General features: G+C 37.6%; 2 protein-coding genes across 10 annotated transcripts in view; one reads left to right on the plus strand and one right to left on the minus strand.

The window, feature by feature from the left end:
* Positions 1–359: 359 nt before the first annotated feature.
* The window catches only part of elmod2 (ELMO domain containing 2), a 72,857-nt gene continuing 49,004 nt past the window's right edge, over positions 360–24,212 (plus strand). Inside the window, exons 1-9 of one of the 3 annotated variants that reach the window (XM_008111868.3) lie at positions 361–513; positions 2,968–3,115; positions 6,037–6,065; positions 7,735–7,832; positions 9,158–9,287; positions 10,622–10,755; positions 11,074–11,142; positions 11,791–11,924; positions 12,540–18,251. In XM_008111868.3, coding sequence (XP_008110075.3) covers positions 469–513; positions 2,968–3,115; positions 6,037–6,065; positions 7,735–7,832; positions 9,158–9,287; positions 10,622–10,755; positions 11,074–11,142; positions 11,791–11,924; positions 12,540–12,694 — 942 coding nt within the window. In that variant the 5' untranslated portion in view covers positions 361–468 and the 3' untranslated portion in view covers positions 12,695–18,251. Of the gene's footprint in view, positions 514–680; positions 821–2,967; positions 3,116–6,036; positions 6,066–7,734; positions 7,833–9,157; positions 9,288–10,621; positions 10,756–11,073; positions 11,143–11,790; positions 11,925–12,539; positions 18,252–24,212 lie in introns of those variants that run through there. The other 2 variants (XM_062980899.1, XM_062980898.1) reach the window with 2 other exon arrangements.
* The window catches only part of tbc1d9 (TBC1 domain family member 9), an 88,313-nt gene continuing 67,351 nt past the window's right edge, over positions 3,251–24,212 (minus strand). For 2 of the 7 annotated variants that reach the window (XM_003221669.4, XM_062980894.1), the window contains 4 exons: positions 23,961–24,047; positions 23,362–23,436; positions 23,137–23,237; positions 19,135–21,413 (listed from right to left, as the gene is read on the minus strand). In XM_003221669.4, coding sequence (XP_003221717.1) covers positions 20,709–21,413; positions 23,137–23,237; positions 23,362–23,436; positions 23,961–24,047 — 968 coding nt within the window. In that variant the 3' untranslated portion in view covers positions 19,135–20,708. The other 5 variants (XM_008111870.3, XR_506478.3, XM_008111871.3 and 2 more) reach the window with 5 other exon arrangements.

Raw genomic sequence — 24,212 nt, forward strand, 5'->3', positions numbered from 1 at the left:
TTGATATTTTGGGTTGCATGGCTTTGTGGAAAGGACCCTTACTCCCACTCTGGTGCTACACGAGGCATGGGCCAACTTGGGCCCTCTCTCCAGGTATTTTGGACTTCAACTCCCACCATTCCTAACAGCCTCAGGCCCCTTTCCTTTCCCCCTCAGCCGCTTAAGCGGCTGAGGGGGAAAAGGAAAGGGCCTGAGGCTGTTAGGAATGGTGGGAGTTGAAGTCCAAAACACCTTCAGGGCCCAAGTTGGCCCATGAATGTGCTACACAGGGAACGTTTATGACAGCAGAGTGTGACGTCACCAAGACCTTCCCCCCTTCCTTCGACAGGTGGAAGCAAGAGAGACCGCACATAGCCCCGCCCACTCACCGCCGTTGCCACGGCAACCGCCCCGCCACGCGCCGACAAGGCAGGCCGTTCAAACGCCCGCGAGGAGGCCCTGCTACACTATTTCCATGAGGCGACCGAAATGGACGCTGTCGGGGATGCTCCCATCCGTGTCCTTTCGAGGGAGGTGGGGAAAACACACCGCGAAGCTTGGGACATACACAGGTGGTTTGGGTGGGTGCGAAAGAATACTCGAGCCAGGCTTCGCTTTGCTCCCCGGGCCGCGCCGCACACTTCCGGTTCTGTGTGGCGGCCACTTCCTTCTTTTTCTCTCGGTGGGCGGGAGCGGCTGGTTGGAGGTGAAGGGAGGCGGCTGGATGGCTGGCACGATGTGACCAAAGTTGCCTGGCATTCCGGGCGGGGCAGGGGTGGAGCCTGGGGCTGCTGCTGCTGCTGGGGTTGCTCCTTTGGGACGAGGCTGGCGGGAAGGGCCGGTAAGAAGATGTCGAACTGCATTACTTCTACAGTGTAGACCTGGCATGGGGCAACATGGGCCCTCCAGGTGTTTTTGGACGTCAACTCCCACAATTCCTAACAGCCTCAGACCCTTTCCTTTTCCTTCTCAGCTGCTTAAGCTGCAGAGGGGGGAAAGGAAAGGGTCTGGGGCTATTAGGAATTGTGGAAGTCCAAAACACCTAGGGGGCCCACGTTGGCCCATTCCTGGTGTAGAAGTATTTTGGAATATCAGTATTTGCATATATGTACATAGTGAAATGTCTTGGGATGTAGCTGTATTGTAGAATGAATGCAGTTTAACACCGTTTAAACTGCCATTCTATCCTATGTAATCATGGGATTTGTACTTTTACAGGGTCTTTAGCCTTCTCTGTCAAAGAGTGCTGGGACCTCACCAAAATACAGATTCCATGATTCCATATGCTATCATTGAGCTAAGGCAGGTAAAGCGATGTCAAACTAAAGTCATTCTGTTGTCAAAGGCTTACATGGCTGGGATCATTGGGTTTCTGTGAATTTTCCAGGCCATGTTCCAGAAGCATTCTCCCCTGACATTTTGCCCACATCTATGGCAGTCATCCCTAGAGGTTGTGAGGTATATTGGAAACTAGATCAGTGAGGTTTATATCTGTGTGGAAGGTCCAGGGTGGGAGAAAGAAATTCTGGACCACTCTAACAACCACTATGTCAGACTACACAGAGAAGCCATTGAAATCCACAAGCATGTGGACAATTTCAACCAAAAGGAGGAAACCATGAAAATGAACAAAATCTGGCTACTAATACCAAAAAAATCTCTAAAATCAAGAAAATAAATAACAACACTCTGAAAATGGGAATTCCAGACATGAAACAGTCAGGGCCAGCTAACACCTCCCCACAAAGGATTCCCCCAGGCAGGAAGCAGCTAGGCTTTGAAGTTGCAAGGCTTTTCAATTCTAATCAAGGTGATTAATTGCAACATTCACAATTGCTTCCAACAGACAAGAGTACTTTCTCCCACCCTGGACTTTCCACAGATATATAAACCCTACTTGCTTAGTTTCAAATAGATCTCACAACCTCTCAGGCTGCCTGCCATAGATGTGGGTGAAACGTCAGGAGAAAATGCTTCTGGAACATGGCCATACAGTCTGGAAAACTCACAGAAACCCAGTATGTTCATTCTGTACAGATACAACCTTGGAAATGGGACCCAAGTCTAAATCCAAAATTTATTTATGTTAAACATACATTATCCACATAGCTTGAATATAATTTTATTCACAATAGTTTTATTAATTTTGTGTATGAAACAAAATTTGTGTACATTAAACTTTCAGGAAGCAAAGGTGTCACCATTTGGACAATTTTGGTTTTTGGAGCATTTTGGAATTCCAGATAAGGGATACTCAACCTGCATCTGTAACAGTTTTTATATATTACCAGTGGTGTTTAGGATCTTTATAAAGTTATTCTTGCTGCTGCTTAGGTTCTCTGAATAGTGCCTACACAGACATATGAAGCGAATTGCAGCATTAAACAGTATTGCTTAGCCATTAAAGATGTAGCCTATACCCACCTATCTTGGAGTGAATTCCATTAAACCTGATGGATTTGAATAAAAAAGATTGTGCTTTTAAAGCAGATAACCTTGGTAAAAAAAAACCCTATGAGTTTGTGGGAATCACCATAAGTCAACAGGTGACTTGAAATTGCATGCTTACGCATGTAGCAAAGCTATACGGTAAAGCAGCTAAAGCTGAAAAATGGCTTTGTTTTGGGAAAACAAAAACAAAATTAGTTTCTTCAAAAATTAGGTTTCAGTTTGGCACACATCCCTAGAAATAAGTTTCATTGAAAGTACTACTACTACTGCTACTGAAAATATATGCGTAATTTCTACTGCTGCTTTAAGATGATACGTAGGCGTGGTACTTAGAAAAGTTAAATTTTTAGTCGAATGTGACCTTTGTTTAGTTATTGTGATCAGAGGTGGAATGCAAAGTCCCATGCATCCTTATTATGAGACTTTCACTTGCAAACAGGTGATGTAATTTTTTGAGTAAACAGAAATGAGTTGTATAGCATAGCATGTGAACCAGTTCTTGTTCTAAGTTGTTTTATTATTTGTCAATTGTTGCAGAAAATGATTATACCCTTATGGAGGTACTTGTATAGAAATATCTTTCGGTTTTGGTTAAAATGGATCCTAAGACAGCTTACTGGAAAATGTGAACTGCAGCGCATCTGTGATGGCTCAAGAAGAAATGCAGAAAGGACATTCAGAATAGGTATTAATATATATGAAAAATGAAAGCTTTTATACACAGGTTTTATATTTAAATCTGTACGGTTAGTTTGTCAATCACAGATCAAAAACTAAATGAAAAAGAATTGTATGTTTCATAAAGACTTGCCAGAGTTGAAAATATTTATATTTAATAATTTTCATTTTAAATCTCGAGACAGCTGATATAATACAGCTGCATCATGAGCAACCTCCCCACAACAGTAACACTTGTCACCCTATGAGTTTTAGTATCCTTCATTTAAAATGGCAAGGACTCCTATTGCATTTTAAACCATCTTTGTTTAGCTTAAGCTATGGTAACAAAGTCCACATCAGATGCATGAAGTCTTGCTGATGAAGTGTGCTGGATAAAATCTTCTAGTCTTCTGATTTTGCTGCTATGGAATTCAAAACTTGAAACCTGTAAAGCAAAATATTTAGCCAGTTATTTCAAGTGAATACAGTAATTACTCATTTGCACCATTTTGGATATGTGTCTTTGTACAGCCAATGTTATATTCTGTTCCATCTTCAAACTCTGCTTTTTACCTCTTCTAAATGCTTCTGCATCTCCAACTATTGTTCTCCCCCCCCCCCCCCCCCCCAGTCCTTCTGTATGCTCTCTCCTTGTTCACTGGCTCTGGCCTTTGTAGGCTCTTGATTCTTCTACCTTTTCCTAAGTCTTACTGTGTTTCTTTCCTTGGGGATCTTGCCTTGCCTTCTTTCTCCCTTGGGGATGAACAGCTGAGCTCTTCTTTCTTTCTTTCTTCTCTGATATTAGCAAGGTTGGTTAGCTACTGTGGCAGGCTTTGTTGCTGCCATAATATAATTCCCTAGTATGTTACAGTGTAGTCACATGAATCCCTTGATTGTCAAATTATTACAATAGCAGAGTTGTTGGATTTTTAACATTTACGATAAAGAATCACAAATTTAATACATACTCAAAACTTTTGATGTTGATATGTGATGGTTTTGTTTTAGAGCACAATACAGTACAATTGTATGACTTTAAATCAGGGTGAGAATAGTGTGGGTTTTAGTAATAAAAATTAAAATTCATTTGTTACCTGCCTCTCCTAACAGCTCAAGGCGAGGATACACAATCAAAACATATTAACACAAAATACATACAACAATATATATATATATATATATATATATATATATATATATATATATATCTCTCAAAACAGAGAGTATAAATATCAACATTCAGCGGCATAGAATGCAGATCCAAAACTCATGATTTAAAGTTAACTAGGTAGGCCTGCCGGAGGAGATGATTCTTTAGTTGTGTCTTAAATTCCGACAGCTCATTTAGCTGTTGGAGCTCTCCCGGCAGGTCATTCCACAGTCTTGGTGCGGCCAATGAAAAGGTCCTATGGGTAAAAGTTGCCAGTGAGCTTTTGGCTGCTTGGAGTAAGCAACCCCTAGAGGGCCTTAGGGTCAGAAGGGGTGGATTGTGCAGGAAAAGGTGATCTTATAGGTAATCTGGACCCAAACCATATGGAGCTTTAACTATTATAATCAATACTTTGTCCTTTGCTCAGAAACTATCTGGCAACCAGTGGAGTGACTTTAGTAGAGTAATATGCTCACTTCTAGATTTTCCTGTAACCAATCATGTTTTGATCTAATTGGAGTTTCTGAACTTGGTACAGAGGAAGTCTAATGTACATCACATTGTAGAAATCCGTGTGTACACTACCATCTTTAGGTGCTCAGATTCTGGTTGCACATGATGATGTATCAGGTGAAGCTGGTAGTAATCAGTCCTGACTGTTCCATCTACCTGGTTAACATTTGGAGAAACAGATCCAGGAGTACTCCTAAGCTGTGAACACAGTCTTTCAAGGAGAGTGTAACTCCATCCAGAACTGGTTGATATACCTCCATCCGCAGGTTAGGAACTTTGACATCAAGCACCTCTGTCTTACGTATTTTGTGGCCCCAAAGCTCCCAAGCCTCAGGAAGTCTTCCCCCTGAAATGGTTACAAACTGCACGGAAATGTCCTGGTTTTATTTGTCCAGGCACATTAACACTCCTAAAATTAAAAAATGTCTGAGGAGCAGAAATTCAAGGAGAATAGTGACTGAAAATTATGTTACATTTTGGTGTGCCCATGAAATGATGGCATCAGCTGTAGCAGATGTGGGAAGATTGATTGCCCCCTTTTCATTGCTTTGTTGCCTACCCCTGACTTAAATCAAACACAGAATAGGTTTTCATGGCTCTTTCTATATGGAAATGGCATAAAACACTGCTGTAGAAAAGATTTGATTTCTTACAAGTTGAGATATGAATGATGAAAGTTTTTAACATTTATTGATTATTTGCACATTTTAAACATAGCATGAGTTTTTAAGCTGTTGTCCTATTTATTTAATGTATATGCTGCCCTTCTCCAAATATAGGACCTAAAGTGGTATTTATACAAAGTTTACTGAGTTATTCTGTGTATTTTTTTTTAAAAAAATTGTATATACTTGTGTATAAGTTGAAGGGAGGTTTTGGGGCCAGTATTTTGCATTTTGATATGACCTGTGGATAAGTCAAGGATTATTTCATTGAGATGGGAAATACAGTGCTGGCTCAGGAAATGAGCCACCCCTAGCTGCTACCATCATTTCCCCACACAGGCATTCAAAAAGACATGGCAGAGAGAGTAGAGAATGTTGGTGCTTCTTTTAGGTTCTCTTGGGAATGACTATAATCTCTTGCTTTTTGCCACTCTACTGAGAGGGATGGGTTGTAGTACAGTACAGTACTTACATTGAACCATGGATATGTTTGCCCAGTTTAAAAATCTATTTTTGACTAAAATGTCTGGACTTACATCTGAATAAATAGGGTAAATGTTTATGCTTTATGAATTGTTCTAGTAATTCATACGTATTTGTCTATTTGTCTTTTTATAGAGCAATCGCTGGAAGCATCAAAGTTTAAGGTAGGCTATCATTAGTATTGTGCCTAGAATCTAAAGATAAGACCAAGGGCCTGCGTTTATCAAGCAGAATTTTGACTCCTCCTTACTCACTGACCTCTGAAAATGCCCATGATACCTCAGATGACTTTTGAAATTCACAGTTATTGCACACCCAGTTTGCTATATCCATATATGTGTGTGTTTGCCGGACCACTAAGAGAAATGGATATCCAAAGCCCAGTTGAATTAGTTTGTCCATCCTTTGATCCTTTTTCTAAATAGACAAAATTTGTTTTTGAGTGGCTTTGTATTTTTAACAAGTTGTCTTCAGATGTTTACACTCAGCTGAGTTGACTCAGCTATATATATATACATGCTATATATTGTGTCAACCAGTGGCTATTTATTTATTTATCGTGTCAGAAGTGAATTGAGGATACAGTTATATGTATCCTCAATTTTTAATGTATAAAAACACAAACGTAGTTAAAAACTACATTAAAAAAAACCCACAACTTAGCATTATACTAAATTTTCTTTGATCAGAAGCTGGCTACTTCGAGTGCCTCAGGTGTCTCTGTAAGAAGGTCCTCAATTGTGCATGTGGCAGGGCTCAGGCTGCATTGTTGTAGGTGGTCTGTAGTTTGATCTTCTTCACACTCGTATGATGTGGACTCCCCTTTGCAGCCCCATTTCTTTAGATTGGCTCTGCATCTTGTTGGTGCCAGAGCGCAGCCTTTTCAGCACCTTCCAAGTCACCCAGTCTTCTGTGTTCCCAGGAGGGAATTTCTCATTCAATATCAGCCACTGATTTAGGTTCTGGATTTCAGCCTGCCACTTTTGGACTCTTGCTTGCTGAGGTGTTCCTACGAGTGTGGCTGCTAGATATAATGTCTATATTTTAATATGTGTATTTCATAGAAATATATATATAACAGAATGTTTTTGATGATGTGTTGTTAACTATGCCCCACCTCGAGCCGTGAGGTGGGGGACAACATAGTTCTTGTTATATATTACTCTCAGGGTTATGTTTTGTTTTCTTAAAATTGTGAATACATAGAATAAAATGTGATGGGTTGCTGTCAAGTTTTCAGTCTGACTCCAAACCTTGTCCCAAATATTTCCAGCGCAATATTCCAAGTATTAAAAGTTCATTTTAACTTTAAAGCATGAATGGCTTTCTGTATCTTTCAGAGCAGGTTCTTAAGGAATACAGGAAGCTACAGGGTAGAAAGGGAGCACACTCTCACATTTACACTGACCGCTTCCATCAGTAGAAGTAGACCTTTGTATTATTGCTCACATACAGGAAAGATTTATAAAACCAAAATGGTAAACAACGTCTTGGAAGAGGAATTTCCCCATCATTTTTTCACAAAGGAGGGGGTGGATTTTCTAAAAACCAGATTGCTATAAAATGTGTCAACACAATTAAAAGCAAATTAGAAATGCCAATTTTTCTTCAAAGCTATTGTTTTATACATGCAAGTATGGTCTGATTAGCAGATGAAAATGCCTTTGATCAAAATATTGATCAATTTATATTTAACCGGTGACAGCATTTATTTAATATTTAGATTTAATATTGTATGTTCTAAAGTTCATTGAAGCTCTAAGTAGTGGCTATTACTGGTAGACGATATGCATAGTGAGAAGATGTTTTAATATTTTTGCTTGTGCTTTTCAGACTTTACAAAATGCTTTGAATGTTACTGAAGATGAAGTAGAAAAATGTGTTGCCCATATAATAGAAGAAAAGAAGATTAACATAAAGAAAGATCCAGGGTACATTTGCTACTTGCTCTGACTTTCTTTGAAAAAACTGTTATTTTCTCAGTTTGTTAAAACAGTCTTCATAAAATGCTGAGAAAAGTTCTGCATGGAATATATATTGTGTTATTCATGCATGATAAAGTAGTTTCTGAGGCACATTGCTTAAGCTGTGTTAATATAAGATTAGCATAACAACAGGAGATTGCAAAGCTAAACCCTATATAGGGTGCGCCAACATTCACAAAGGGGTATATATAATGTATATAATGCTATGGTATTTAGTGCCATTTATGAGATTTGATTTTTCACACGTAATGTAATTTTATTTCCTATGTATATTGTATGTGATGCTATGGTGTTCTGAAGGAGTTATTAAATATTGAAATCTCTTCTTGGCTTTTGGTCCACCATGTGGAAGTTGAGGGCTCTCTTGGCTTGTGATTAGAGATAGGCAGTATTTCCTTTCCACTGTAGTGGCTCTCAGGTGATGTTTGCAGAGACTGGATGAGCTCTGACTTTGTCATTCAGACAGTGCTTGCAAGTAGCCAGTTGAGAATGCCACTCTCAGCTGTCACTCCACTTAGGCAGGAAAAGAAAGAATGAAATCATTTGTAATGAGAAGAGTACCACACTTAGATACATTATAAGACTTGTGTAAAGCAATTTCCCTTTGATTTATGACACATAATATTCTGACTTGGAGCATACTTTTAGAACTCGTGTTATTTTCTGTACATGATTTGATGGTTGACACAGTGTAAGGCAACCTTGGATAGCCAAAACATTTAAACGGCAACAGCGGGGATTTATATAAATGGCATTAAAATAGGTCTTTTACGACTTATTCATGTGAGAAAGCTAAGAGTGTACTCACTCTGTGGTGCAGCTTGTTTTTTTCAAATTCTGAGACTTAAAAACTTACATGTGGGCTGATGGTGAAAGTAGGTAGCGGCCTTGGAGTTGAGCTGAAGTCTGAGCAAGTTAAGCACAAAAGATGAAAATCTAAAGTGTGGAAAGAGATACCCTGTTGTAGATATTAAAATCCCAATTAATGTGGCCATTTATTTTAATCTATATTTTATGCCTTATGTTGTTATGGCAACATCCTTTGAATTTAAATAATGAAGGATTTTGCTTTATGTCAAAATAATCCAGGTAATATATTATTTTCATTGTCTGCACATTGGTATTTTGATTCTTTTGACATTTCATGCTGTGCTCACTAATTATATGGTACCCTTTTAAAAATGAATAGAGAAAGAAATGTCCTGTTTGTAACCATTTCCCTCTCTGCTCAAGCTACTTATATTTTTCTTTGTATTTTCCATGTATTCCAGGTTTCCCTTAAAGCTACAGTTATGTTTGCTCCAGATATCTGGCTGCAGAAGACTATATCTGGCTGTTGAAGAACTGAGAAAAGAACCATATAATTCAGACAATAAACAACATGAGGAACAACTGATGGAGGTGAAAAAATTGTCTGGTTTTAAGTTCTTTATAATCTAACAGGTTTGAATTAATAACTATAAAAACAAATGTGTTCATTTTGATAATGATCTACATACCTATGGTCTTACCTAGGCTGATGCAGGAAGGTTCATCATCTTTTTTCAACAAAGGAAACTTATAGTCATTAACAACATGAAAGAGGGTTGAGACTTTTCCTTATAAGATTACTAACACACAATATTACCTAATGAAATTGATTTAGCATTAAGTCCAGATCAAGCAAAAGGAAGTACTGCATATAACATAATTAATTTATGGAATTCAGGAGATGAGGAGAGAATTATTAGTTTAAATGGTTTTTAAAAGGACTTCTCTCTTTGTTACTCAAGCTAGTTAAAACTATAGCCCCTCTGTTTGGTGGTAATGTGTGCCTGATTCCTGGAGATATCAACAAAGAATGATTTCTTTCAGAAGTATTTCACTGACTGTAAAATGTTAGAATATACATTTTAATCAAATTCAGCTCTCATTATGCTCTGCAAGCAAGTGGCCTTACTAAGTTGCAATTGTACATTTTTGATGGGGAGTTTTAAAAACACTTGTAAGTTCATGACTTGGTTAATATTTAGCAGTCAATTTGGTGCTTGTGGACTATAAATGCTTTGATTTACTCAGTTCAGTAGGGAAAGAGAAATTAGTTTGCATGCAAACCTGTTCTGTCTGCTAATAAGTAGGCAGTCTGGTGGGCAGGAGAACTGCTTTTCTAGAATAGATTTTCTGATTGGTATGCATGATCTAAGGAGCCCCAGTGGCAAAGTGTGTTAAAGCACTGTGCTGCTGAACTTGCAGATCGAAATGTCCCAGGTTCAAACCCCGGGAGCAGCGTGAGCGGCCGCAGTTAGCTCCAGCTTCTGCCAACCTAGCAGTTCGAAAACATGCCAATGTGAGTAGATCAATAGGTACCGCTCCGGCGGGAAGGTAACGGCGCTCCATGCAGTCATGCCAGTGGCCACATGACCTTGGAGGTGTCTACGGACAACGACGGCTCTTCAGCTTAGAAATGGAGATGAGCACCAACCCCCAGAGTCAGACATGACTGGACTTAACGTCAGGGGAAACCTTTACCTTTTATGCATGATCTAAATTTCTTTAGTTTGAGATGCCAAATGGGAAAAGCACCACTTCTTAATATATTTTCATAACTTTTTCACAGTACACATATACATTTTTGATGTGTTTTTTGTATTTTTTTAAAGTATGGTATTGTGATTGCACCCTAGTCTTGGTTAATTAGCAGTAATACGATTGGGAAAAATATTGATAATTTGATTAATGGAAACATATTTATGCAGCTTTGGAGTTTATTGATGCCCCATGAAAAACTAAGGGCTAGAATCTCGAAGCAGTGGTGTGACATTGGTTTCCAAGGTGATGACCCCAAAACAGACTTCAGAGGAATGGGCATGCTGGGATTAACAAATCTTCTGTAAGTCAAAATACTTTCCCATGAATTCAAATGAAATGTTTTGCTAACTAGTATAAGTGGGTACTGGGAAGAAAAATGACCCTCTTAGTATAATCTGTAAGTATACCTCTCGGTGTTCAAAATCTAACGTGTGACTAATTATTTCAAGTGCTGTTATACTGCTATTCATGACATGCTTAATTCTATTAATTACACAATTGAGCAGTTGATTAGACAATGCAACAGTTGTGTTATGAATGCTCTGAAACACCATCAGTGTGGATCAAGTAATATTTTGAAACTGAAGCAATTATTTTTTTGTTTATACGTTTTTTTCAGATATTTTAGTAAACACTATCCACGTGAAGCACGTCAAATCCTTGTTCGTTCAAATAATCCAAAATTGGGGTAAGCTAATTCTTAATAAAGCTCTTGTCATGATTGATTCTTAAAGCTGAAAATCCTGTTTAGTTCTGAATAAATAGCATCAAATGACAGTTATCCTCTATGAGACTGAATCAGTGGATTCTAGAGATACTAAATGTAGAAATAGTTCTTCTTTGTATGCTAGCCTTATTTCCTTTTCTTTACTTCCCTCTCCCCCCAGCTGCCAGTTCTACAACTTTTCTCTTCTTACTTCAGTCTTTCTTAGCCTGGATCTTGGTTGGGGATAATAACAGCAACAATAACAACAACAATAATAAATATACATTATTTGTTACCACCTCTCCTAACAGCTTGCGGTGGGGTTCAACACATATCCATATACCCTCTTTTAGCAAGAATATGCTTCAAGCAGTAAACACATTCAAAACCAAAATTTAAACTAAAAAGCATAGAAAAGCCTTTAAGATGGATTGCCAGACACTATGAAGATGGTAATCTAACATAGTATATTACGTAGAATAAGTGGCTACATCAATATAACAATGGGAGTAATACTATTCTAAGTATACTTTGAAATTGATAAAAGCACTATTAAACGTTTGGATATTAAAAGTACTAAAAATGCAGAAGTTAATTTGATGTGGTGATCATGATCTTTGTATGTTGCAGATATTCCTATGCAATAGTTGGGATCAACTTGACAGAGATGGCTTACAGTTTGTTAAAGAATGGTTTATTAAAAATTCACTTCTACAATCTAGTTCCTGGTGTGCCGCAACTGAAAGATTTCCATCAGGTTTACTGTGAGTATCTGTTGCTGTCTTTTCTAAGGATAGTAAACTTGGGTTTTATTTTGGACAGGGGAGAGGCTGTGTTCAGTTTCTGAATCTAGTTATAAGGAAATGGTACTCTCTATTTACAGTGTTGAGGCTGCACAAAAAGTTTGTAACATTAGTTCTTGATGTAAAGCTGGTTGCAATATACTGTGAGCCTGTCAGTACTGCTTCATGGTGAAGGCCTGAAGCGGAGTTTGATCGTGTTTTCTGCATAGATTTTTTTTCTATAGATGGTAGAGCATCTGTGAGTTGATCCATATCGTCAGGGCTTCTGACATATATACTAGTCTACAGAAAACATAGTTGACAAAGCCTAAGGCGTTGCTACTAAAAGGCAGAAGAAGGTGAATCCCTAAAAAGGAAGAGGCCTCATCATCACCCATAAGTTGGAACTTCTGAGGGGCTCCCAGGGAAGTCAGTTTTAGCCAGTGTCCTGAAGAGCAACTCAACATTCATGATACAAGGTTTTTAGAAACAAACAAAACTAGCTTTCTTAAGGGATGTGCTCCTTTTTGAAACATTGTATACTTATTCTGGTGTGTTTTCTCAACAAATGTCTGGCTTTTGTTTTGGTCCTCACAGGTTATTTGGCTTACGAATTTGACAAATTTTGGTTTGAAGAAAAACCTGAAAGTATTATGTACTTCAATCAATATAGAGAGAAGTTCCATGACAAGGTTAAAAGATGTCTCCTGGATTATGATATAGTGCTTGCCTTAAAAAGTGAAAAACAATAATATGCATTCCTTTGGGTCCTGCTGATAAAAAATTATGCACTTGACTGGAAATCCCATTTAACCAAAAACTTCACTCAGTAATCAAAGTTTTATACATTTTAAGAATTTACAAATCAAAAGCTGAGAGAGCAGGGACAATCAATACTTAAGACTGTACACGTTTGACGAAAAGTCAGTTTTTTTTACATATGATGATCCTAATTGGATCAAAAAACCTCCCATGTTGTACTTCTGGAAGAAAGTAAAATCTGTTGACTATTGACTAACTATAGCTTGGTTTTCCAAATTTGACTCTTGTTTAGTTTACAGTAAGAGATGTGGCAATACTTGATGTTTTAGATTTGTCTGTTAAGTTGTATGATTATTTTTCCAGCATGTTTCTGGGAGGAAAACACATAAAAAGACTTCTTTGTTTGGTTGTATGAGAACAATCTTCACTTGTGTTTATGTGAAATGGTTCCATAACACTTCAGGTTAAGTTGATTTTTCTTGTGGATGTATGTAACCAGAGAATATGAGATTAAATATTCCATTTTAAAACATGTTTTTTGTGTGCTACAGGAACGATTTTAAGCAAAATAATTTTCCCTATACTGTACTATATTACTATGCAATTGCTATCACATGTGAACAGGTAATTTGTGGTTAGCCTTGTATGTGTTTTTCAAGGTGAGACGATCAGTTTAAAAAATCAGTCTTTTTTTAAAGTGCTTTTTACTTACAATAATTGAACGCTATCTGAGAAGGTTCAGAGCTTGGGACTGTTCCATTGATGGACAGCTTCTAGCACACACTGGCTGCAGTTCTAAAATTTCTTCTAAAACATGCTTCATTTTGTCAGTTTTTTCCTTGACTAAGTGTGAGGAAGAATTGTAGGGAACAGGAAGAAAATATCTAAAGGTGGAGGGGGAAACATGATTTTGTGTGACAACTTGGAGGCAGGGGCTTAGCAATTACGTGAGTCACAGGCATGGGTCCCCTAATTTCATTTGAGACTCTAATGTGCACATGGGGGTATCTTAACTGTCTATGACCCCCCCCCCCCCCCCAAAAAAAAAAAAAACCCCTTCAGGCCTCCTTATTGGACTGAATGGGGACCTTTTTTTACATTGTGCACAGCAGACACAATGGAGCAACCAGGGCCATAGTAAGAAAAGAATAAGCTCCCATAGCATAACCCCATCATCCCAACCTAACTTGGGAGCCCTGCCCTTGTATTTTTCATTTTAGAATTGCTTCCTGTAATTGCTCAATGTATGGAAGTGCCAGATTTAGGCTACCTCTTTAACATGTTTTTACATTGAATATATTGCCCCTGGTGCAATTATTAGCTATAACCTTTTGCATCTAATAATACTCATTATGGGCAACGTAAAAATAAATAACAGAAGCAGCAAAACTTGAGATGTCTAATTTTTGTATGCCCGTATGGTCATAATAACACTTATTAATATCCCTTCTTTGTATAGCAGGATAGACCATATTGGAATGTTCGAGAACTGATGTGAAGTGCTGCTTTTCAGTATATCATTTTTAAAATATAGATTAGTATTTTTATTTTTGTTGTTGGTAAAATGCTCATACAATAATAAGTTGTACAAAATGTGGTAATGTAGAGACCCTATGTCCACATGGATAAAATATTTTCTTTTGGACTCTGTATATTGAGAAGATCTGGTGCTTCTTTGTAGAGAAAACAGATGAACTTATAGTCTCACAATGACATATTTTTTCTGGCTGAAACTGTTGTATGTATAAACATTACACAGAATCCTGTTGGGCAGTTATGAATACATAACCTGCAGTTAGGCATTCATAATGGCTATGTATTCACAGTCCCTACATAGGGACCATGAAGGCCCCAAACCCTATTTACTAATAAACAGCCATTGGTTGAGGGCATAGTGGTTCGCCTGACGTCCTCACTCGCTTATGTGAGAATTTCTAATGCAAGGGGGTGTTGCAAGAGGAGTCCTTTTTCTGTGTATCAGACCAGACATAGTTCATGGGAAGGGTGGAAGTGTCAGGCAGTAGCTTCTTCAGCAACAAGGGATTTGGGCATCTATAAATTCCAGTAGGTACTCTCCAGTAAATGGGATTTAGTAGGGTCTGGTTTGAATGACATAGCACTGAAGTTACAGTGCCACATACCATAGTATAGGATTCTGTTGATTCTATTTTTCTTTGTGTGAAAATAACAGTGATCACAGTCACCTTTTATTTGAGTTTCATTTGTAATAGCTCTGTTGAAAAATACAAAAATCAAGCCCCACAAACGCCCCAAGCAACTTTCAAAGTGCCTGAATTATTACGCTTAGCATGTTTTGGAAGCACAATTAAGAAACTTTTATCTTCTCACAAATCTGCAACAACGAACCCTTGTGCTCCTTTCTCTGCTGAAATAGATTCTTTGTTGATTTTTTTGGCTATTTTAAGTGCATTAAAACATGCTGAAAATTGAGGATATCAAAGTGAGTATTCCAGAGGAGATTTCTGGTTACATCTTCACAAGACCCTTTGACACTGCTTATCATTTGAGTACTTAAACAGAAGTATAGGAAGCCCAGTTTCTCTACACGTTCCGCCAAAAGAGTTGTACAATAGTTTTTTTTTGTGAACCTCAATATACAAATACTTTTCAAATTATTCTCTTAATTGCTTTCTTTCTTTATGAAGACTAGCAACCTTTTATAACTTTTGACAATTAGCTATTCCAGATCAGTTCATTTGAGCCCCACTAAACATCTTTTGAACGCTACTTGAGTCACATTTGTAGGAATTTTTGTAGACTGTTTTTCTATTCAATGATGAAAACTACAGGAGAATGACATTAGATTAGGCATTACATGTGTGTTTTAATACTTGTAGGTTGAACTATTTCATTCTATTCTAAAAGTTGAAGGAAAAAAAATGTGTGGATCCTGATTGAACCAAAATTCTAGATTATATTACAGAGCATGCTAAATGCCAAAATGGCCATAGAATGGTTCCATGTTGCTCTGCAGATATCTACTGTTTGGTTGGTCTTCATAGCTACATAAAATATGTTCTCAGCTCAGGGAGAAGTGAAGAGCTTGCTTCCGACACAGTACTAAGCGGCAGTGATACTCTTTGTATTTCACCAAAGGATCTCTGGAGTAACATGGCAAAGATATTATCAGAGAGATTTAAGGCCAAACTAAATTTGACAAGAAGATGCCTGATTCAGTTATGTCTGGATGCTAGTTACTCCTAGGGATGTACCTCTTTGCAGTATTCTTAATTAATGTGTTTTATCTAAAAACAACGGCTTCATATATTGACCCATGTACCACTGTGTTAAAAGATTAATGTTCAACAATGAGACACACAAAGCACTATAGTTAAAGTAGCAAACCATTGTGTAAATAACAACCTGGGATGGATTATAGCATAGTTTAGTTTCCTTAACAAAATATCTGCAAAATAAAGTTTTAAGATAACATATTAAGTTCTGACAGTGTCTGATGTTCATAACTGGGAGTTTTTTGTAACATAATTTCTACAGATTTATAGTTGTAAAATATTTTGAAATCGTAATTGGAATCGTTTGTGTCTTCTTTCTTGAGTATATTGTGTTGAGCAGTATTCCATTGTTATACATAGCTGTATAGGTCAATGTGAATATAATATCTGGGTATTATAACAAAAATTAATATATTCATCCTCACTTTTTCTGTATACTTGTACATTTGGAATATGAAGTGTTGTGTGGCATTTAATTCTCAGTAGGAATGTACAGGCTTTCACCAATAGTTTTAATATGCATTACTGTGGTTCAGACATATAGATCCTTGATTGATGAAGCCATGGTCTATTATGATAGGAATAAGGTATGTGCCCCTATGTCTCTCCTCTTTCCTGTTCACAAGCCCAATAGTTTTCCCAACCATTCTCCACAAATGAGGATATGACTTTGTCATGGAATGAACCCTTGAATTTCCTTATCTGAGTGTCATAAAATCTGGTTTAAAGAAAATGAACCTTTAATGAAGTTGCCCTCATGAGGTAGTGGCATTTGAGGAGTAATCTGTGTCTTGTTTCTGTTCCAATTAACAGAGATCTAGGATTATTATGTTTACATAAGAACAATGTTTCATAAGCATGTGGGTTTCCCATTTCCATTTAAAAACTATTTATTTCAGCATTGTGTGGCCTGGGCTCCACAAGGAGTCTTGTGGAGATCCTATGCAGCGCTTGCCCCGTTTTTCTTAAATCCAGCAAGAGAAAAAAATATTGTTAGGACTGAAAAGGCTTTTGGAGGGCACAGTTTTGCATTTAAATTCCCTTTAAGCCCCGCACTCCAAAGCAGAGAGGGAGAATATGAAAAGTGACCAGACTCTCATGTTTAATCACACACACACACACAAACTATATTCATTGTGGTATAAAATTGACTGATGACAATCAGAACTACTATTTTGACCCTCAGGAAAAGGCCGCTCCTTTTTAAGACTTATAGAGAATTACTTTTGTGATGTGAAAACATGAAAAGCTTAACGTTAGGTAGGAATATTTTGTAATGTAGAGTTTTAAACAGAATATTGCATTGTGACAATCATATGAATTGTAATCAATCTGCACATTTTCAATAGAATATGTATTGAATTCATCTTAGCATAAGAACTGAATTGTGAAAAGCTATAATCCTCTGTGCAGCTGGGTATACAATCGCAGGGAGAAATAATAATGTGAATGGGTGGATAGGGGTGGAAGGGTACCTGGAAATGCCTGTAACCATTTCTGTTGTCACTGTAGTTGCAGGGGTTAGGCCTGTAAGTACTAAAATGCTTATGGCTATCCCTGTGCTCTGCCTTAAGATGAAGATTTCTCAAAAGCGTTTTGAGCTTGTGATTTAGCATCACACAGAGAGGGGAATCTAGCCCCTTGTATGTGAATCTCTTCAGTAGTTTTTGCCTGCATATTTTTAAGTGGAATTAGAAATAACATCAGGCTATTTGCTATTGATGTGCCCAGATTATTTTTAAGTGTTCAGAAGGCAGAAATAAAAAATTATGTGATCAGAGATTCCCCACACAGAGAATCTTTCTTCCTAAAGCAGGTTGCTTCCTTAGTAGTTTATAAGCTAAATTCATTGTTGCTCTCAATTATATTAGGTGCGGTGAGATCAGTAAAATTTAAGTGATTGACAAGTTACATTTTTTTTACATCTGTTTACTCTACTTGGGACATGATCACAGTTGTAATTATGACAGACTTGACCTCTAGTAGTAAAGGTCAGTATTCACTACTGTTACTGTTCTAGTCCTTGCAATTTGCAGTTGTATTAGTTTATGTCTTTGTTGCTAGCATGGGTTCTCACAGTTGGGTTTCTTATTGTAACTAATGTGTGTCCCCTTCTTCCTGCTATAAGAAAAACTTGCAGACAGTGGCTTGGGAACATTTTTGGAGCAAACCCATTAGCCACTACTAAATGTGTATGGTTATACTGTTACGAAAGCAATAAAATGTTATGTTTTTGGGAATGGAGTGAGTGTTGACAAATAAAGATCAAGTTGATCAGAAACTATTCTTCTATTATATTACTCTGCCTGTTTCTCAGTCTTACATTTCTGTTTTCTAATTTGTTTGCTGTTTTATAACAGTACTGAGTCTTGGTATATACTTCAGAACTCCTCCAAATTCTTTATATAGATGAACATACTTTGCTATGACATTTGCTTATTTTTAGCCATAACTCTGCTATTCTTTGAATATGCTAAACTGTAAATCCCTTGCATCTTGGTGAATTCTAACAGGTTTCCTGAGAGTAGTGCTGCTATTGTTGGTAATGCTCTCCCAACTCTCTAACTTAGGAATTTCTAAGGTGCTGGAGAGGAGGACAGTGACCAAGAATGATCCAGCCTTTATAGCAGCAAAGCCAGCCACAGCTTTGCTAGCAGTTTGAAAGTCCTCTGTTGGCTTAAATGGTTAAAATGGCTGGTTTGTGTGTGTGTGTGCGTGCATGTGGGGGTAGTGTGGAGATGCAACTGCATTATTGTAGCTCTGTCTCCCAATACAGGATCTCAGCTAAGTTTTTTACTCCCAAGTTGAAATGTTGAGACAAGATTCCAATTCCATGTAAATCAAGTAGGATCTATGAAGAATCTATGTAGTTCTGACTTTTGACCGAGCAGTGGTTCTTAACCTATGGGTCCCTAGATGTTTTGGCCTTCAACTCCCAGAAATCCTAACAGCTGGTAAACAGGCTAGGGTTTCTGGGAGTTGTAGGCCAAAACACCTGGGGACCCACAGGTTGAGAACCACTGGTCTAGAGCAATGGAGATAAACTGTAAAATCATAGAACAAAAGAGTTGGAAAAGATCACAACCAGTCCAACCCCCAACCATACTCCACCTTTTGATTTTTTTGTGATATAAAAAGCAATAGCGAGAAATATATTATGAAAAACAGGTGCAACCTTCTGTCTGATACAGGTTTAATATCTTTTTAAAAAACAAAGAGTCTTGTTCACATTTACTTACTATGGTTAACCCATTTTACAGACAGTTAAATATCTGCAAAAAGAAATCAACAGCTTTGGCTTTTAAAAAAACCCTGGAGAAATTACATGATCATAAAATACAATATATATATAAAAAACCAGAAAAGTGATGGAATTTTTTGAAGGCAGCAAATAAAGTTCAGGCATGTAAGAATGATTTGAATCAAATCTGAAAATTAAATAACAGCTAAACACATTTTTAAAAAAAGATGGGCCCAATTCTTTCTATTGTGGGCACAGTGGCCACATTCAGAGGATTCCTTTAGGATCAACAGAGCTCTTTTTCTAGCATTGCCTTCCTAAAAGACAGTGAGGGAGAGTGAAAGCAGATCTCTGTGGGAATCCTTTGTGTGTGGGAATCTTGTACACACAACAGTATAGAATTGTACCCAAGTAACGGTTCAGAACAAGAAACAAGAATTCAAAGTGCAGGTGCTCCATTTGTCATTCAACATATCATCCAGTAAATTACATTATACATATTTAATCTAGAGTAAAGTGACAGTGTTTTCATTCATTAAGACTTTCAAACATTCGGTTACATTTTCTTGCAGATTTTTTTCCAGATTACATTCCAGATAATTACTGTATTATAAATGAAGATTTAGGCAATCCAGCTATTAATCTACAATGCACTAGATTCATGGTAATGCTTAGTTTAAAATGTCAATAACACAGAATTACCTACATTTTCAAAACCCTCTGTAATTTTCAAAAAGGGTACTATGGGTTGTTTAGGTCACAACACGGACAATTGTCAAGTCAAGTCTCTGGCAGTATCCCTGAAGAATATATTTTAAAAAGTATTATAAATCATTAGCCTTTTAAAAAATTATATATAAAGAGACATCCACCAGGGAGGCTGCTAAGAACTTGTTTTGACTCCTAAACAAATTGACAGCATCCTTTTCTATCTTCCCCCTTCTAAGTTTACCAATCACTTACAGGAATAGGGGTTCTGCTTTATGCATGGTGCCCCCATTTCCTCATTCAGCCTTATGAGAAAGCAGCTCATATGTGAATAAAAGACCAATACACAGTGCTGACTCTTCGAAAGTGAATGAAGACCACACGTTGCACCACACACACTATTTGAGCCATTTCGAGCCCTCCAAGTTCTCTACACTCAAGATTTTAAGCCAGTTTGGAGAATATACACAAACACTGCTCAATGTGTTAAAAGTGAACAAACCGTTACAATTTATCCATGAATAGCAAGGCTAGGAATATACACACCACAAACAATTATCCCCCTCCCCTCCCCATGTATGTATATTGGCTAGGACAAGCATTCTGATAAAGCTATCGGACACAGAGAAAAACAGAATAATTCATAATTCAAAGTATGGATTTACATCCCAACATGTTCACACAAGCAAGAACTACCACATTTTTAAAATTCCAGGATCTGTGTCAGGCAGTCATAAGTATAAATACCTAAAAGTTTTTTCTTGAAAAAAAAAAACCTCACAAGCTTATCATCTGGCCCTCTTAGCCTGACATAGCAGAGATTTCATAGTCACTTGCGGATATAATTGGTTTGCCCATCATCCGCACATTCTTAGCATTAGTAATCCTCGCCATCATGCAGACCGGCTTGTCAAAGTACCGCACAAGGGCTGGTTCAGTCAAGAGGGAAGCCAAAAACTGCTCAAAGGTGATGGCCCAGTCTCTGTCAATGCTAGTACTTCTAGGCAGAGAAGCTGGGTTGTTGCTTCGTACCAAAACGGTGTCCTCGCCAATGTCTTCACAGTGCAGCTTGTCCTCCTCATGAGATCCTGCACTTAGGACGGAATAGGAAGACATGGAGCTGTCATCTTTAGTATCATCATCGGAAATCAGCATGGAAGAGCCAGTTCCATTATCCCTAGGAGAGGAATCTTCCAGCTTAATGTCTTCCATATGTGTACCATCGCCACAAATATTCTCTTCCTCGTCAGCAAAGAAGGCATCTTGAAAAGGATCACGTTGTTCAAGGTGATACTGCTGGTTCCCCTTCTTTTGGAGCAAGTTATTCTGAATTGCATTACTGTTGTTTTCAGACTCTTTCATAGGCTGAACATTAAATAACTTACCAACCTCACCAATTTCCAGAAGCAAACTTGTCACAGCTGCCGTAGCATGGTAAAGATCCTGTTCATTAGGATCTTCACTGAACATATTATACATGGTCTTGCACAATTCAATAAACTGCCCCTTAAAAGTAAAAAAGAAAAAAAAAACCCAAAGCTTTGGTGTTTACATAGGACTTGGAAAAGTTAACATTTGGAAAAAATACCATCCAACAATGTACGGTATCAGAGTGAAGCCACTTATTGGTGCCAGTGGAATGCCTCCACAAGGTGGAGCATTCCACTGTTGGCACACAAAAAACAGCTTCTCCAGCAGACCTCAATCTGCAGGCAGGTTTATATTTATAGAGGCACTCCTTCATTTATCATGGTCTCAAGCAATGTTATCACCAGCACTTTGAATTCTAACTGGAAGCATATGCAAAATAATACAAATCCTTCAAGAATGGTGGTGTACTATATACGACATTCTAGTCCAGAATCGTAGGAGCAGCATCACATAGGGTGCATTATAATGATCTAATTGGAGGTTACCTATGCATGAAATACTGTGGCTATATTGTCCCTGATCATGAAAGGCTGCAACAGTGAAACAATTGAAGTTACATTCCTAACATTCTTGGCCTGAGTGTCCAGTGGCAGAGATGGGTCTAGGAGTAGTCCAAGCTATCCACCTGCTCCTTCAGGGAAAGTGAAATTCCTTCCAGATGGCCTGTTTGCCCAATTCCTGAACCACACATCCACAGAGCCTTCATCCTACCAAGATCCATCTTCAGTTTATTGGTCCTCACCTAGCCCAATACAGTATCTAAATAGTAGTCCCGTCTCTCTCTTTTTACACACACACACATACACACACAGTCAAAACAACAAGGGGTAAGAGAAAGATTAAGTGCTGTTTTAATTAAAAGTGAAGTATTTAGGGAGCCAGAGGAATTCATTACATATATTCAAAAGTATCTCCATATGAAGGATAACTATAAGTGAAATTACAGGTGCCATCCAGATAAATTGTGTACATTGTGTCTTTATTCTATTTGGATGTCTGCACTTAGAATTCCATTTTTGAAGTGGTATGAGTGAAAACTGATAATGCACTTATTTCATTTTTGCTTTCGTGGTATTTTGACAAGGACCATGCAACCTTAAATTAAAGGTGAATTTACTATTTAAATAAATTTGAATAGTTTGGTGGGACCCAAAAAGCTATTGGATAGACTCCACACATTTGATCAAAAAGTCCATAAAGCCAGAATCTTGGTGGGACTATCTTAATACAAAAATACTATCTTAATACAAAAATAATTGGTTGGATTTCTCAGATGTGTAAATGCAAATCCTCATGCAGCCAGTCATTCTACAAGTAGGCACACAGAGTGGGAAGAACAAGGAGCTGATCCACAAACTCTTCACAACAGATTTTACATAAAATGTTGCTGCATCTGCCCACTACTAATCCAACAATTGGGCTATTAGAATTTGCAACACTGACAAGTAACAGGAAGAAGGAGAACCTTTTTCAGTTTGGATGGAATATGAGTAATAATAATAATAAAAAAAACTGATCCTACCAGCCACCCATATCCCTTATCAGATATATAGGGAGATTCAACAACCCATATTCAAATTCATGGTACTTGATATATGTCTCTTGTCCCCAGATACCATGTTTTTTGATTATGAAAGACCCAATACAGTAAGGAAGTTTATTTGAATTCAAGGCAGTTTCTGCACATGAAGCATCTTTGTCCGATTAGTATGTTATGGAGTTATGAATTCTTAGTAACCCTCTCATGTTGCACTATCAAAAAATTCAAAACGTTTATGTGTGTGCCAACTGAACTTACCTGATTTAGTTTGGGCAAGTCCTTAGCATTCTTTACTTTGGATTTATTCTCCTGGCTCCACATTCTAAGATAATTTCTATTATCTTGAGAGTTCTTTTTACCTGCCATAATCAATCATCCAGAAAATGAGTGAATTTTATTTTATCTGCAGTTCTTACGTTTTTTTTTTAAAAAAACTTACATTTCCACACACACCCTCCAAATTAATGAAGATAAACTGCATACCTTTTTCAGTTTTCACACTCACATTAACAAATCCCTCATCTGTTCCATGCTTGTTTCTGCCATCTACGCCAACAACTAGTAATATTCAGAAAAAAAGGATCAATGTATTTTGGGAGGGACATGATATTGTAGAATTAAGTTACATTAGAGAGGACAAGCCTAGGGAAAACTGGTGTCAGCAAATCTTTCGAACACTTTTGAAAAGATAAGTGAAGAACAAAACCCTATAGAGTTAATTGTTCTAAGTGCTGGGGGGAAATCCTAAAAAAAGATTCTGGAAAACAACATAGCTGATCACTCCAGAAAAGTGTCAAAGCTGCAGCTTTCTGACTGCCAGCTAGAGGGAAAAATAGTTTATCTTTGTCATTGACCCTGAAGAGACATAAGCAAGACTTCACCTTATATCCAAATGCTGTACTCAGTACTTCTTAGAGCCAATCTGGCTTAACATGAACTAGTTCTGAATATAGACATCTGTCTGTCCAATTTAACTTGTCCCCTCCTCCTAATGAACCAATCTCTCTACTGTAATTTGTATATTAAGTAGCATTTTGCTTATGAAAGAAGGAAGCTTATAAATCTGATGTAAAGTCCTGTACCATGTGTACAATCTGGTGTGATATCTTCAAAGAAGTACTGAGTTGCTTCAAAGGCAGAATCTGGCTCTTCTTGATCAGATGATGGGTCTGTGCAAAGAAACACCAAGTATCACCATACTCTGAAAATATCAGTCCAACTGTTTCTACATACTGAAATGCGCATCTCTATATGTATATGACAGAACTTATAAAAACAAAACCAAGTTATTTCCTATATATAAATGTTTACTCTGGCTCCATAACTTGCCTGTT

The sequence above is a fragment of the Anolis carolinensis genome, chromosome 5 (genome assembly GCF_035594765.1).
Source record: "Anolis carolinensis isolate JA03-04 chromosome 5, rAnoCar3.1.pri, whole genome shotgun sequence".
Classification (NCBI taxonomy): Eukaryota; Metazoa; Chordata; class Lepidosauria; order Squamata; family Dactyloidae; genus Anolis; species Anolis carolinensis.